General features: G+C 46.6%; 1 protein-coding gene across 3 annotated transcripts in view; it reads right to left on the bottom strand.

Annotated features, from left to right (window-relative positions):
* The window catches only part of BCL2 (BCL2 apoptosis regulator), a 198,371-nt gene that overhangs the window by 115,857 nt on the left and 66,247 nt on the right, over nucleotides 1–16,267 (bottom strand). The window contains exon 2 of one of the 3 annotated variants that reach the window (XM_055417496.2): nucleotides 710–1,975. The exons of the other annotated variants lie outside the window; for them this stretch is intronic. Within the exon in view, the coding sequence (XP_055273471.1) occupies nucleotides 1,907–1,975 (69 nt within the window). The 3' untranslated portion in view covers nucleotides 710–1,906. Of the gene's footprint in view, nucleotides 1–709; nucleotides 1,976–16,267 lie in introns of those variants that run through there. 3 annotated transcript variants of the gene reach the window in all.

A 16,267-nucleotide genomic window follows, 5' to 3' on the forward strand; every position in this document is an offset into this window, starting at 1 on the left:
TCCTGCTCACTCCAGTCTGCATCTGCTCATCCCGTCCTCCCAGTCCTCTCCCCCACCCCCCTTCTTTCTTCGTCTCTGCATTTCTCACGGTGTCTTTAACAGAGTTGGTGTTTACGGAACAAATGAACCAGCGAGTAAATAAGTGTCATACAGACGTCTCTGATGCACTGGGACACTTTCAGTAAAGGTGTAGAACAGAGTTGGTGTTTACTGAACAAGTGAACAAGTGAACTCGCGAGTAAATAAGTGTCATACAGACGTCTCTGATGCGCTGGGACGCTTTCAGTAAAGGTGTAGAACAGAGTTGGTGTTTACTGAACAAGTGAACAAGTGAACTAGCGAGTAAATAAGTGTCATACAGACGTCTCTGATGCGCTGGGACGCTTTCAGTAAAGGTGTAGAACAGAGTTGGTGTTTACTGAACAAGTGAACAAGTGAACTAGCGAGTAAATAAGTGTCATACAGACGTCTCTGATGCGCTGGGACGCTTTCAGTAAAGGTGTAGAACAGAGTTGGTGTTTACTGAACAAGTGAACTAGCGAGTAAATAAGTGTCATACAGACGTCTCTGATGCGCTGGGACACTTTCAGTAAAGGTGTAGAACAGAGTTGGTGTTTACTGAACAAGTGAACTAGCGAGTAAATAAGTGTCATACAGACGTCTCTGATGCGCTGGGACGCTTTCAGTAAAGGTGTAGAAAGCAAACATTTTAAGGCACTCGGTGTCTATTATAAGCACTCAGCCGTGTTTTTATAATGGGAAAGCATCCACAGACAATCCAGAAGCAAATAAGTATGGCTGTGTTCCAATAAAACTTTATTCACAAAAACAAGTGGCCAGGTTTGACCCACAGGCCCCAGTTTTCTGACTCCCCATCTACGGTGCTTATCTTTGGCATAGTAGAGAATGTAGAGGGTCTCAGTCACTCAGTCATGTCTGACTCGGTGACCCCATGGACTGTAACCCGCCAAGCTCCTCTGTCCATGGAATTCTCCGGGCAAGAAGACTGGAGTGGGCTGCCATTTGCTCCTCCAGGGGATTTTCCCAACCCAAGGATAAAACCGTGGTCTCCTGCATCGCAGGCAGATTCTTTACCATCTAAGCTAAGCCACTTTGTCACACATCTTAGGATATTCTTTACATTTCCATGGGGCACCTGTATTTTTCAACAATTGTAGTGAATGCAAATATTCAGTTGTTTCGGAACTCCACATTAATGAATTCATTAAAAAAAAAAAGAAACAGGAAGAACTTAAAGTCACTTATTGTGTATATCATATGCCTAAAAGGGACAGTTCTTATTCCCCGAATGACAGTAGTAGTTTCACCTATTACATCATGATTATTGAGTAAACTTGATATGAGGTCTCCGAGTTATTGGGTGAAGGCTGTGATGCTGGGGCATGGTGAACTTGACACTTTGCTGGAAGAGGGAATAAACGCACCCCCGCCAGCCCGCCGTTCCACCAGATGGTCTGGTCTCTGATCTTACAGCTGAACTTCTTCCCGAGGTTAATGCGGAGGATACTCCTTTCTCTTGACGACCCTCTGGGACACATCCAGCTACAAAGAGCATGACAGAATCTGAAAAGCTCAGGGAACGCACAGAAAGGTAAGAGGCAGCTTGAGAAGGCGAGGAAAGCAAGACGCCCGGCTGCCTCCCTGCCCGACTCAAGTGCGCCTCCCCGCTCGTCCTCACTCTTCGCCCCGCTACCCGCCACCTTCCGTGTGTGTTTACACTTTAAAAGAAAAGACTTGGATTAAAATTGTGGTGTAAACTCATAGGCTGCCAAGTCCTAAGGTCAACTGCGTGGCTTGGAAAAAGTCAACCTGTGCTTTTCGAGGTATGCAGAAATGCAGCAAACCACATCCACGTGAGCACCCGGCTGACGATCTGTGAGATGGGCTATTCTAAGGTGAGGATCTTCAAACCGGACCCATCATTGCCAGGGGTCACGTACAGGCCTAGAGATTCCTTGGAAGAAAGAAAAAAATGAAATTTAGGCCTTTCCTTACACCAAGCATCTCCTCAGCACCCAGACCAAACAATTAGAAGGATTCTGTGCCTTAAGAAGGGGTTTCCCTGGTGGTTCAGACGGTAAAGCGTCTGCTCGCAATGCAGGAGACCTGGGTTCGATCCCGAGGTTGGGAAGATCTCCTGGAGAAGGGAATGGCAACCCATTCTAGTATTCTTGTCTGGAGAATTCCATGGAAGGAGAAGCCTGGTAGGCTACAGTCCACGGGGTCACAAAGAGCCAGACACGACTGAGTGACCTCACTGGGCCTTAAGAAAATGAGAAATAGTGAGTTGCAAATGGAAGGCACCATTGGGAGGCTGAAAATACTGAATTCAGATCCAGTGTATTCAACCTGTGTGACTTGAAGCAAGTTATCTCAGTAGGCTGTCCTAACTTTAAAACAGGGCTAGGACATCCACATGATAGAGGAGAAATCTGGAAAAGAGACCATACTGCATCTGGCCCAATTTATTTCAGCAAATCTTGAGAGTCTACTACCTGCTTGTGTTAGAGAGTGAAAAATAAACAGGCCACAGGTGCTGAGCTCAAGGAGCAGGTGGTCACCGCTTTCAGCTATTCGGCAACACTGTAGAGCCACCATCTCTGTTATCAGTCATTCCCACCACAACCCTCCACGCCCACCAGCTGCCAAACATGAAGCCCACAGTCACCGTCATTCAGAACAGAGCTCGAGCGAGCAGCATCCCATATGTGAAGGGGTATCATTTATACAAACGTAACTCCTATTTGATAAAACTCCCAATCGCTTAAAACCATCTATGTGGCCAAGGCACATAGGAATCTCATTGCAATGTTGGTTGGGACTAAGATGTATGAAAATAAAGACAAGTTAACAGGACTTCCTTGGTGGTTCAGTGGTTAAGACTTAAGTCTCTCAGCACAGGGGTGCAAGTTGACCCCTGGTTGGGGAGCCCTGCAGCCAGAAAAACTAAAACACAAAACAGAAATACTGTAAAAACGTCAATAAAGACCTTAAAAATGGTCCACATAAAAACATCTTAAAAACAAGAAAAAAAACCATATCTAGAGGAGAGGACCGCCCCCCCCCAAATAAAAAGATGAGCTAAAAAGAGGGAAATGTGAGCTAGACAACCAGAGGCAAGGGTAAAGTGAGGGTGTACTGTGAAATTCCCAAAAGCGCTGTTGCTGATAATTGAGGACCACCTGTTTCATCTCGGTTTGGATTGGCTTGTTGATGTTCTTCAAGGGAAGAATCTCAGAGCACGAAGTGTGCGCGTACTGGCAGCTGCTGTGCCGACGGGGTGGGGGAAAGGTGATGGGCCAGCAGGGAGCCCTCGACTCCTGAGCCTCATTGGCTTCCACCCAGGCAGATGGAGAACAAGCAGGGCCACGGGGACGAGCTCCGTTTCCTTTTTTTTTAAGATTTTCTGAATTTGTCCCAATATTGTTTCTATTTTATGTTTTGATTTTTTGGCTGCGAGGCATGTGAGATCTCAGCTCCTCGACCAGGGATCAAACCGGCACCCCTGGTTTGGAAGGCAAAGTCTCAACCCCTGAACTGCCAGGGGAGTCTCTCTACTTCCTTTAAACCAGCTTCTTTATGAGACACAAACAAGTAAAGTGCACGAGAAAAATACTTAGCTCAGGAACTTATTTGCAGTTCAATCTCGCATCAAGAGATGCTCTTAATCTCTTCCGAGGCTTCCTGAGAACTTATCTGCTCGTCTCTCCTGGTCTCCAGCTTCTTTAACACTGAAAACTTCTACCTGAAATATGAACCCTTTGTGGAGTCGATCTGGAGATTTCAGAGGTTTTGTTTAGCAAAGTAAATGGGCTCCTCTGATTAGTGTGTCTAGGACAATCCAGGTAACATGTCTTTTTAAGTCAGTCATTCCAAAGCTAGCTTCCAAGGAGTGCTACTCCAGCCTCGAGAAGCAGGCCCACATGTTATTTCATCAGAACCCTGGCAGCTCTCTGGGTAGAGCAGACAGGAAATCTCGAGGAGAAAAAGAACCTTTCAGAGCCGGCTTCGGGCCCCCTCGCATTCCTTTTTTAAACATCACAAGGCTGATCCTAGGCCGCAGATGCAGCATTTGGACATAGGATGCAGGCAGATGTTTTCCCTTAAATCCACTGTCTCTCCCTCAAGCTGTTTATTGCCGTTTCCCTCTCGGCCTGCACCTCAAGCTCTTGCTAACCGCACGTGCACACACAGAGGCACCTTTCTAGCATTTCTTCTCTTTTCTGTAAGGGTGCACCCACTCAGGAGGTAACCTATTGACTCATTACCAGTGTGCGTGCTTCCTTGGCCGTCTTCAAAAACTGCTACAGTAGAAGTCCCTGAGGATTTAGTCTTCCCTGGGCTCAGACAGTAAAGAATCTGCCTGCAGTGCAGGAGACCTGTGTTAGATCCCTGGGTCGGGAAGATCCCCTGGAGAAGGGAATGGCAACCCACTCCAGTATGCTTGCCTGGAGAGTCCCAGGGACAGAGGAGCCTGATGGGCTACAGTCCGTGGAGTCACAGTCAGACATGACTAAGCGACTAATACACACACACAAGATTACGTCCCCAAAGTTAAATCGGGACTTAATCAGTAAGGGTTTTCCTGTTAGGAGTGACCTTTGGAGGTCACATGAGCTGGTGTCAGCCTCTCAAATCAATTGATATCAACTGACAGGCTCCCTGGATGAGGTCAGGCTGTTTATTCAGATCTTTGCTTCTGGGCTTCTCAGTGCTCTTCCTACAAGTCAGACCAAGGATCTCCATCTGTAAGTCAGTTATGCAGATCCCATGGCAGCCAAACCAAGCAGTAGGTTTCAGAGATGTATCCCACCTCTCTCACTGCAGACTCATCCAGAATATGATCCAGACAAGATACAGGGTGACATCTGCTGCTGTTTCTCATATCCAGAAGCACCATGACATAAGGGAGTTTCTTGAAAGTGATGAAATAGCTCTGTATACTGATCGCGGGGGTAGCTCTAGGATCCTAGACATGGGATAAAGTACACACACACACACAAACAAGTACGTCTAAAAACTGGTGAAATCTGAATATGGTCTGGAGATTACACTAATGTCAGTCTCCCGGTGCTGCTACCATATATACGATAAACATTAGACGAGGTGCTGCAATTACATTATTGTGAACACACTGCTACCGTTGGGGGAAGCAAGGTGAAGGGCACCTGGGGCCTCTCTGTGCTACTTTGCAATTTTTGCATCTGTATTTACTGCAAGATATAAAGTTTAAAAAGTGCCATGAGGTACACGTGTCTTTTTCAATTATGGTTTCCTCAGGGTATTTGCCCAGTAGGGGGACTGTGGGTCGTATGGTGGTTTTATTCCTAGTTTTTTAAGGAACCTCCATGCTGTTCTCCAGAGTGGCTGTATCAATTGACATTCCCACCAACAGTGCAGGAGGGTTCCCTTCTCACCACACCCTCTTCAGCATATATGGTTTATAGATTTTGGTAGGAGGTTGAGAGGAGGTTCAGGAGCGGGGGACATGTGTGTACTTGTGGCTGATCAAGTGGTTGTCTGGCAGAAGCCAATACAATACTGTAAACAATTATCCTCCAATTAAAAATTTTCTAGAAAGCGCCATGAGAAAAAGCTCCTGTTTTTGTCTAGCAGCAGCTTGCCCAACTCTGCCTAATTGTATTTGAAGTTCTGGGCTGCTTTTTCTCATCGTCTAAACTAGGCTGACCCTCCCCACTTATCAGGCATTATGTTTTTGGTATCTACCGAATCCTAACTTTTTTTTACTAAGGCATCATCTGTATCTCTGCCTTCATACAGGAGCTCCATGAGAAGCCAGTGGCTTCTGTCGCCAGTGAATCCCAGCACCGAGGACAGCACAGTCGTCATTTGTCAGCTGCATGTCTGAAGACTGCCCCCAAAGCAATGGCCCATTCGTAGACTGCTGCAGTTCTCAATCCACAGGTCGCTATAAAATGACACAGAAATCATTCAGGCTGATTTATGGATGTCAAGATCATTCTTTTTGGCTAAGAGAATAAACACATCAAAAATTTGAGTGATGTTTTCAATGTGAGCAGCTGAGTTCAAGAGCCATGGGGATCCCAAAGAAAAGATACTACCTCCTGTTGAATTTTCTGTGTGAGGCCAAACGAGACCAGTAGTTGGTAAATAGATGGGGAGATAGGAACAAACGTGTATCTGAACACACACACACACATTTTCTCATCTTCAAAGATGCAGTGGGATCTCGGTACTTCCTTTACCTGTAGTAAACAGGGAGCTCTGGGCAAAGAGCAGAAAAGCAGCAGTGAGACAGGAGGTGGGTGGGCAGGAGGAAGGGAAAAAGAACCCCTGTGAGATGCTCAGAAACTCGTGAGACACAAGAGTAGGGACAGGTTGCGGGGGAAGGCCGCCCAACCGACCCCCAGTGACAAGTCCAGAGCTGTCTTCCCAAAACACGTCACATCCCTGCTCGAAGCAGGAGGTGCTTTGGGCACCACCCATCATGCCCAAGATGCCAGGGTTAAACTCTTAAGAGCTGTGTTTTTAGATGCGGTGAAAGGTTTTATTATAAATAAATGAGAAACCGTACATGCATCTGCTTTAGTGAGGAAAAGAAAAACTCCCCCAAAAGACCCCTTAAAATCGTCGGAATGAGTAGGCCACTGACGCCTTCACTTGAAAAGTCTCCTTGAAGCCAAGAGCCTGAAGTCTGTCTTTCAGTACCAGAGCCAGCCTGTGCCGACTCCCCTTCATTTCACGCTTCTCTTAAAAGAAAACAGGCCGGACTGTTTCAGTAAATAACAAAAGGTCAAGAGAAATGCTACTCACAACATGAGCAAAATAACGGCGCAACCTGCCAAAATGTTTCCTAAGGCCTGACCGGCAGCACAGTCCAGTGGGGAAACGGTCCACAGACCTGACTGTGAGGGCAAAGATCTGCCCCAGTAAGACCTGCCACGAGGCCCCAGTTCATATCTCATCCCTAAGGAAAAACAAAGAACACAGAGATGGTGCCATCCGGTTCGAGCGACATTTAAAGACCACATCTCGTGTAAAGGGGTCGGTTGCCTGTGTGCGTTGTGTCTCCTCTGCTTAGATTGTATTTTGACGTGCGAGCCAGTGTCAAAGTGATGGTGAAAACACCCAGCACCAGTGGCCTCTGTGTCCATGAGGTCCATGTCTGTGATTCCACCAACTGCAGATGGAAAACAGTCAGAAAAAACATTCTAGAAAGTTCCAAAGAGCACGACATGAATGTGCCGGCAACTATTTACACAGCATTTACATTGTATTTACAACTGTTTACACAGCAACACACTGCACTAGGCAACGGACATAATTTAGAGGGGTTCGGGTATTCCGGGGACCGGGCTCCTGCTCAGTCGGGTCTTTTTGCGGCCCTGTGGACTGGAGCCCGCCAGGCTCCCCTGTGCATGGGATTCTCCAGGGAGAACACTGCAGTGGGTTGTTCTTTCCTCTTCCAGGGGATCTTCCCGGCCCAGGGATGGAACCCACGTCTCCCATATCGCCTACGTCTCCTGCATTGCAGGCGGTTTCTCTACCTGCTGAGCCATTCAGGAAGATGGCGCAGGTTACACACAAATACTAGGCCATTTTATACAAGGGACTTGGGCATCCTCAAAGTGAGGCGGGGGTGATCTCAGAACTGAACTGAGAACTAAAGCTCAGGTTTGTAAAATCTCCTGAATGAAACTTCCAACTGGACTAACTCCATTTACAGTGGGCACTGAATGCTCATTCGCTCCTTGGAATCTCACTAATATGAACAGAATTTTAAAATGCCCATTGTAAGAGCTTTAGAGAGGGAGAGATAAACACAAGGCGTAAACTGGGACTGTTCACCCTCAAGACGTGACCTCCCTGACTCTGCATCTGTAACCTTCCGGGGCCCTGTCTGCCAGCCCATTCCTGCCGCGAGCCTGGTCGCCAACCTCACAGCTGGAGTCCGCTCACCAGGCCTGTTGCAGTGACTGGATCTTACTCATGTCTAGCCTCTGCAGCGTCTTGCAAGTGGTCAACGCTTGGTGTATTCATGGGCGGAATCAACGGCACCCGTGTTCTACCACGTTCCTGGTTTAAACCGTAGAGCAGTGTTTTGCAAAATACATCCCATGAAATACTAGCCTGGCAAGATGTTACCTGAGTGCAAAATAACTCTGATTCCATGATGAAATACGTTTTGGAAAAGCTTCAGACAATGAGTCCACTCCCTCATTTTGCAATCAGAAAGTATTTGAGGATCTGAAAGATGCTGAGAAGTCCCACAGGAAAGAAGGGCTTCCCAGGTGGCGTTAGTGGTAAAGAACCCACCAGCCAATGCAGGAGACTCCTATATCTAGGAGATATAGGAGATGTGGGTTCAATCCCTGGGTCAGGAAGATCCCCTGGAGAAGGAAATGGCAACCCGGTCCAGTACTCTTGCCTGGAGAACCCCATGGACAGAGGCGCCTGGGGGGCTGCCGTCCACAGGGCCGCAGAGTCGGACACGACTGCAGCGACCTATCGACCTAGCACACGCACAGGAGAGAAACCTGCTCGAGTCAGAACCTCCCGATTTTCCGAAACCTTGTTTCAACTCATACCCGTTCCCACCCTGAGGAACTAGGCGTTCTGTGGAGGACACACCGAGGAACCTGACTTTAGAGCCATTTCTGATTCACGTCTGATCACATCCAGTCTGTCCTCAAGTCCTCCAGGATGCGCTACCGTGTTCGACTCTGCCCGCGTAACAGTCTGTGAGTTTCCTCTTCTTTAACCTATTGCTTCGTAACACACTCGGCTCACAGAAAGTCAGATCTGGAAACGCTCTTAGAAAGAAACACAAAGTAAAGGTCAAGCCCTGAATTTAACAGGGTTGTTAACCAAGGACCCCATGGTGAAGGGACTGGCCTAGGATTTTTACTGTTCAGTCGCTCACTCACGTCGGACTCTGCAGCCCCATGGACTGCAGCACGCCAGGCCTCCCTGTCCATCACCAACTCCCGGAGTTTGCTCAGACTCATGCCCATTGAGTCGGTGATGCCATCCAGCCATCTCATCCTCTCTCGTCCCCTTCTCTTCCCGCCTTCAACCTTTCCCAGCATCAGGGTCTTTCCTGATGAGTTGGCTTTTCGAATCAGGTGGCCAAAGTGTTGGAGGACAGGATACAATACAGTTTGGTTTCCTAAAGGGAAGGGTGGTTTCAAGCACCTCTTTGCTGCTGCCCAGGTATAATGAGGGCAGGGCTTATGCAGGGGAGGGTCCTCCTGGGAGAGAGAAGATGAGGGAAGCTGGGAAATCCCAGAGAACCCCCTAACACCAGGCACGTGCATCCCCACCCTCCCACCTGACTCCAACATCTGCCATCTTGGCGTTTCCTCCACTCCTGGGTCAGGCAACTGAAAAGACGCAGCAGCTCAGGGCCACACAGTGAGCGAGAAACTGTGTCAGGGTCTGAGCCAAGAACAGTCTGATTTCAAAACACATCCTCCTGCTAGTGCATTACACTCCCTCCACAAAGAGGCCCTCAAGAAAAGCATGTGGAATTACATATGAAACCAGGAATTTGCATATCTGAAATTAGTGGAGAGACAATGGCCAGTGCTGCAAGGAAGGAAGAACACAGAGAGCCTTTGTTCCATCAAAATACTCTCACTTGTGAACGTGAAGGAGAGAGTGGATCTCTGAATTCCCTGTTAATGAAATGAAATTTGTTTTAATTAATCAAAATGGAACCATGTGAATCAAATGTAGTGCCTGCATGTTCAGTTATGTCCGAGTCTTTGCGACCCCATGGACTGTCGCCCACCAGGCTCCTCTCTCCATGGGATTCTCCAGGCAAGAATACTGGAGTGGGCTGCCATGCCCTCCTCCAGGGGATCGACCCGACCCAGGGATCAAACTGGCATCTCTTGGGTTTCCTGCACTGGCAGATGGAATCTTTACCACTGTGTCACCTTGGAAGCCAAGTGAGCCAAGTAATGAGAATTCAATTCTGCTATTACTGACTATCACACATAATATATTTGCAAAGCTTTGCATGCCCATTAACGTGAGATGTTACTGGCTTCTCCCGTTACGTGTTGGTCACTTTGCATGAAATCAGTGAAGGGCAGAAGCACAGCTACTAAAATGATGACGGCGGTGGTGGGAGCATGTTTTCATTTTATATCAAAACATGCACTTTTCAAAACTCCTATAGTTCTAGTGAAGGAAGAACTATTTCAGATGCAAACAACTGATTAATTATGAGTGTACTTTTTCACATTCATCTCTCAGTAATCTACACTTAAAAATTCAAAAACTCCTTTATCTGCATTTTTGAGTTACTTTGAACACTAAGTAACTCTTCCATTTACTAGTGGGAGTACTGTGTTTAGGAGAGTTACTGAAGCAACACGTGGTCCGAGCATTAAGACTGACAACAGCAGACCAACAGCAAACAATGCTCCCAAGTCTATGAATAACCAAATCAAACAAACTACTGACCTGGGAGGATTTATAGTGCTCTTTATAATAATTACTGTGCAACTCAGCTTATGTATAGCATGGACTTTCAATATTGGTACGACGGGAAATTTTTAATTTTAGTTCATAAAAGTCAAACATGACTGTGTAATATTAAGAATAAGAATGACTAAAGAGGGTATTTTACACTTGAATGTCAAGATGAAGTTTTCAGTCACTGTCAAATAGTGCACTCATTAAGTTTGCCATTTGGAAATTTTTAAAAAAGACAAAAATGAGTTGCAAGGGTAAATTTATACCTATAATAATATTTTATCCTTCAAATATAAAAAATGCTAATTTTTCTTAGAGCTAAATAAAGTTAGCCATGAGCTCTTCATTAACTAGATTATTATTAGATTATTAGTGTTGTTATTCTGTGCTAAGTCGTGTCAGACTCTTTGCGACCCCATGGACTGCAGCACTCCAGGCTTCCCTGTCCTTGACTGTCTCCTGGAGTTTGCTCTAAATTATGTCCATTGAGTTGGTGATGCCATCCAACCATTTCATCCTCTGTCATCCCCTTCTCCTCCTGACTTCAATCTTTCCCAGTATCAGGGTCTTTTCTAATGAGGTAGCTCTTTGTATCAGGTGGCCATTTTCTAATGAGTCAGTTCTTCGCATCAGGTGGCCAAAGTATTGGAGTTTCAGCTTCAGCATCAGTCCTTCCAATGAATATTCAGGACTGATCTCCTTTAGGATGGACTGGTTGATCTCCTTGCAGTCCAAGGGACTCTCAAGAGTCTTCTTCAACACTGCAGTTCAAAAGCATCAACTCTTCAGCGCTCAGCTCTCTTTATAGTCCAACTCTCACATCCATACATGACTACTGGAAAAACCATAGCTTTGACTAGACAGACATTTGTTGGCAAAGTAATGTCTCTGCTTTTTAATATGCTGTCTAGGCTGGTCATAACTTTTCTTCCAAGGAGCAAGCGTCTTTTAATTTCATGGCTGCAGTCACCATCTGCAGTGATTTTAGAACCGAAGAAAATAAAGTCTGACACTGTTTCCACTGTTTCCCCATCTATTTCCCATGAAGTGTTGGGACCGGATGCCATGACCTTAGTTTTTTGAATGTTGAGTCTTAAGCCAGCTTTTTCACTCTCCTCTTTCACCTTCATCCAGAGGCTCTTTAGTTCCTCTTCGCTTTCTGCTATTAGGGTGGTATCATCTGCATATCTGAGGTTATTGATATTCCTCCCTGAAATCTTGATTCCAACTTGGGATTCATACAGCCCATCATTTTGAATTATCTACTCTGAATATAAGTTAAATAAGCAGGGTGACAACATAAAGCCTTGATGAACTCCTTTCTCAATTTTGAATCAGTCCATTGTTCCATGTCTGGTTCTAACTGCTTTCTTAAGCAGCATACAGGTTTCTCAGGAAACAAGTAAGGTGGTCTGGTATTCCCATCTCTTTAACAATTTTCCACAGTTTGTTGTGATCCACATAAAGGCTTTAGTGTAGTCAATGAAGCTGAAGTAGATGATTTTCTGGAATTCTCTTGCTTTCTCTACAAGCCAGTGGATGCTGGCAATTTGAACTTTGGTTTCTCTGCCTTTTCTACACCCAGCTTGTATTAATATATCTGGAAGTTCTCGGTTCATGTACTGCTGAAGCCTAGCTTGAAGGATTTTGAGCATTACCTCGCTAGCATGTGAAATAAGTGCAATAGTTTGAACATTCTTTGGCATTGCCCTTCTTTGGTATTAGAATGAAAACGGACCTTTTCCAGTCCTGTGGCCACTGCTGAGTTTTCCAGATTTGCTGGCATGTTGAGTGCAGCACTTTAACAGCATCATCTTTCAGGATTGGAAATAGCTCAGCTGGAATTCTATCACCTCCACTAGCTTTGTTCATAGCAATGCTTCCTAAGACCACTTGACTTCACACTCCAGGATGTCTGGCTTTAGGTGAGTGACCACACCCCTGTGGTCACTGTGTAGGTCTGTCATGGAGAAGATATGCCAAGAAATCTACTAGCTCTAGAGGAAAAGAGGTATAGCAGGCAGAAATTAGGCAGAAAGCAGGGACTTCCCTGGTGGTGCAGTAGATTAAGGCTCTGCACTCCTAATGCAAGGGGCCCAGGTTTGATCCCTGCTCAGGGAACTAGGTTCCATCTGCTACAACTGAGACCCAGTGTCGCCAAATAAAAAGCATTAAAAAAAAATTTTTTTTGAAAAAATTTTCCTCCTTAAAAAAAGAAGGAAGCAAATAGGCAAAATAAATAGCTTCCTAGCAACTGCTATTTCAGATCTGTCTTCTTTATGTGAATGCACAGACAAGAGTCTGTTGTGTAGGTCGCTCAGTCGTGTCCGACTCTGCAACGCCACGGACCGTAGCCCGCCAGGCTCCTCCATCCACGGGATTCTCCAGGCAAGAACACTGGAGTGAGTTGCCATTCCCTTCTCCAGGGGATCTTCCCGACCCAGGGATGGAACCCGCGTCTCCTGCTTGGCAGGCAGATTCTTTACCGCTGAGTCACCAGGGAAGCCCCAATTCTATAAAGAAAAACATATTTTAATGGCAAATAGAATCATCCCTGAGAGGAACACAGCTCCTTGTCCACCTCATCGTGACAGTAACAGCCGCTGCCACTGACACGGTGTTAGGGAGGCCAGGCCAGCCAACGTCCTAAGCTCTTGACTCCTATGAAGTCACAACACGTAACGAGCAAGGTGTTATTATTGTAACTGGCGCTTCTCAGATGAGGAGAAGGAAACATCGAGAACTGGGCGGAGCAGGGCAGAGCTGAGGCCTGAACCCAGGCAGGCTGTCTCGGGCCCATGCTGTTGAGTCCTGACACCAACTGTGGAGCTCAAGGTGGGTTTCCTGTTCTGACCCGCCCGCGTGAGAAGTACGTTCAGAGTAGCAAACATCACTTCCCATATAGAAATACATACACAAGAAAGGGTTAAAACACTCTGTGATCCACCACGACACTGCATAACTGGGTCAGCCTCATCAGTGGCGAGCTGGGGGTTTCTAAGTGCTATTTCCAAACATCAGTGACCGGGGCAAACACGTCCCTAAGAACACCAGACGTTTACAGCAGAAATCTGGGGTGGGAATGATTTGAGGTGCACATCAGAGACTTCTATGATTATAACAAGTTGATGATTTCTTTGACATCCTAGATGTGAAGAACTGAAGAATTTAATTGCCAGAGTTAAAGACTTGTCTGTTTTTTTAGGAAAATGAGATTTTTATCTGGGATTCCCCAGTATATTAGAAAGATGATTCTTAGTATAATTGTGGGCAAGAAGGAAATAATATACATATTTGTGGCTATGAGTAGCTAACCAGAAAAAAAAACAACAGAAAGAAAGAAACTGTCTGGACTTGCACAGTTCCAAAAACTACTGAACGTTTTCTTTTTTTTCTTTTTTTCCCCACCCTACGAGGCATTTCTTTTCAGGGAGGATTCATTTCCCACCTGTGTCTTTTACATTTTTGAAATACATATAAAGTTAATGTTTATCTTCCACCCACTGAGAGATTATCTCAGTTATCCTGACTTTGGGCTTTTACTTTCAGGAGTCACAATCTGTTTGGCCAGCTTCTGCGTGAGAGAAAGCTTCCTTTTATGTGCAGCAAACTCTCTACTATTTAGAATGTTTGCTTGGGAGATAAAGTGATGCTTGGTGGTTCTTCTACTTCATCATGATCCCCATGCGCAACACCACAGGACAAACACTAACATCCTTGCACTGAATTCCACCTTCACTGGGTGAGCACAGCTCACAACTAGGACCAGGGTCACCAGTGCAAGTCTTCAAAAGTAGTCCAGTATTAAGGAGAACTTCTCAATGTCTGTATTGTGAGTTAATACATACATTCCAAATATGGGTTCCAGAAAAGGTGCAACATGAGGTGGGTTAATACTTTGGCCACCTGATGCGAAGAGCCGACTCACTGGAAAGACACCGTGTTGCTGGGAAAGACTGAGGGCAGGAGGAGCAGGGCGACAGAGGATGAGCCGGCTGGATGGCATCGCCGACTCAATGGACACGAGCTTGAGTGAGCTCCGGGGGACAGTGAAGGACGGGGAGGCCTGGCGTGCGGCGGTCCGTGGGGTCGCAAGGAGTCGGACAGGACTGAGCGACGGAGCAACAGCAAACCTTTGAGAGGCACTTCCTTCCTCCTTCACGCTAAAATCTGACTCAACTCCAGTGTAGACAGTATCTGGAGGTGGGTCACCACACGCATCATCCTGACAGCACACCTGAAACTTATTCCCTGGATTTCAGCAAAACCATGGGATGGGAACAAAAGAACGACAGCAAGGGATGCGGTCTTCCGAGGGTCCGCGTGGCAGGCGGGCAGAGATGAGATTCAGGGGGGCAGACCAGGCATGCCCTGCTAGCGCGGGGCCCGGACTCAGGGGGGCCCGCTGCTGGGCAGGACACCTCTCCGGGAGCGTTTGGGGTGATCGGAGCACACGGCAGGCAGAGGTTGCATCCTCTGCCTTCATCATTTTCATCGTTCACGTCATTTTCCCGTTGGACTGAGCGCACAGCTAAGGTCTTAAAGGGCCAAGTGCCACAGGGCTACAGAAGGGCAAGGCCAGCCCCGTCACCTTCTCCAGTTCCAGAAATTACAGCCAGACCTTTTCTGTAGGGTCCAGTACTGGCCGGCAATAAAACGGGGTGGTGAAGAGGCCTGCTCAACCCAGAGCACCACTTGTAATAAACAGATTCAAGGACGCTGCGGGTTTAGAGCTCCTCCCTTGGTGGGGACTGGGTGCCCTCGGGAGCACGGAAGCCGTCTCTTCCTCCATTTCTCCAAGGGAAACGTCCAGGGACACAACTCTGTACTTCCAACTGGAAATATCATGCTTGGTTCATTCATTCAACTGTCTGTCATTCAGTTCTTCAGAAACCAAACTGGTCTAGTGTGAATCCTGCAAGTCAAGAGTATGGACTTCGAGAAACGCCACTTGGTAGCCGAGAGAGGTGATGCAGTTTCAAGAGACTGAGTGACTTCCTTTACTCTGCCCCGGGATTGCTGAGTAAACTTGGGCTTCGCATGTCTTAACCTTGGTCTACCTTGGATTTCCCCGGTGCGAAAAACGTGGGAAGATGCTGTCTAACTGCTTCTCAGGGATGATGTGAAGATCACCTATTCAGTGTTCTAAACCACACAGTCCCAGGGCAGTGCAGCGTGCTATATACACTTTTCCTTCACTTGTGATTGTCGTGGTTGGTTACACACACACACACATACACACTTCTTACAAAAAAAAAAGCCAACTCACAGCAAGGAATTAATTCCAATCTTATTTAGGGAGACTTCACACAAGGTCATATTAAAAACGTGAACATTCTAGAAACTAAATTCAATTGCACATGGCAAGCGAACATACTCAAAGCTCACAATGATGATATTCCCATACATAAGTGAAGAAAGCACCTGCAATGCAGGAGACCTCGGTTTAATTCCTGGGTCATGAAGATCCCCTGGAGAAGGGATAGGCTACCCACTCCAGTATTCTTGGGCTTCCCTTGTGGCTCAGCTGGTAAAGAAACAGCTGCAATGAGGGAGCCCTGGGTTTGACCCCTGGGTTGGGAAGATCCCCTGGAGAAGGGAAAGACTACCCACTCCAGTATTCGGCCTGGGGAATTCCATGGACTGTACAGTCGGACACGACTGAGCGACTTTCACTCACTCTGCCATATACAAGTGCTTCAAGGAGAGAAAGAACTCAAGCAGATGGTTAATTAGTCAAATTTATTTATTGGGATAAACAGTCAATAATCTCATTCTG

The sequence above is a fragment of the Moschus berezovskii genome, chromosome 28 (genome assembly GCF_049115385.1).
Source record: "Moschus berezovskii isolate FMDL1 chromosome 28, NW_MosBer_1.0, whole genome shotgun sequence".
Classification (NCBI taxonomy): domain Eukaryota; kingdom Metazoa; phylum Chordata; class Mammalia; order Artiodactyla; family Moschidae; genus Moschus; species Moschus berezovskii.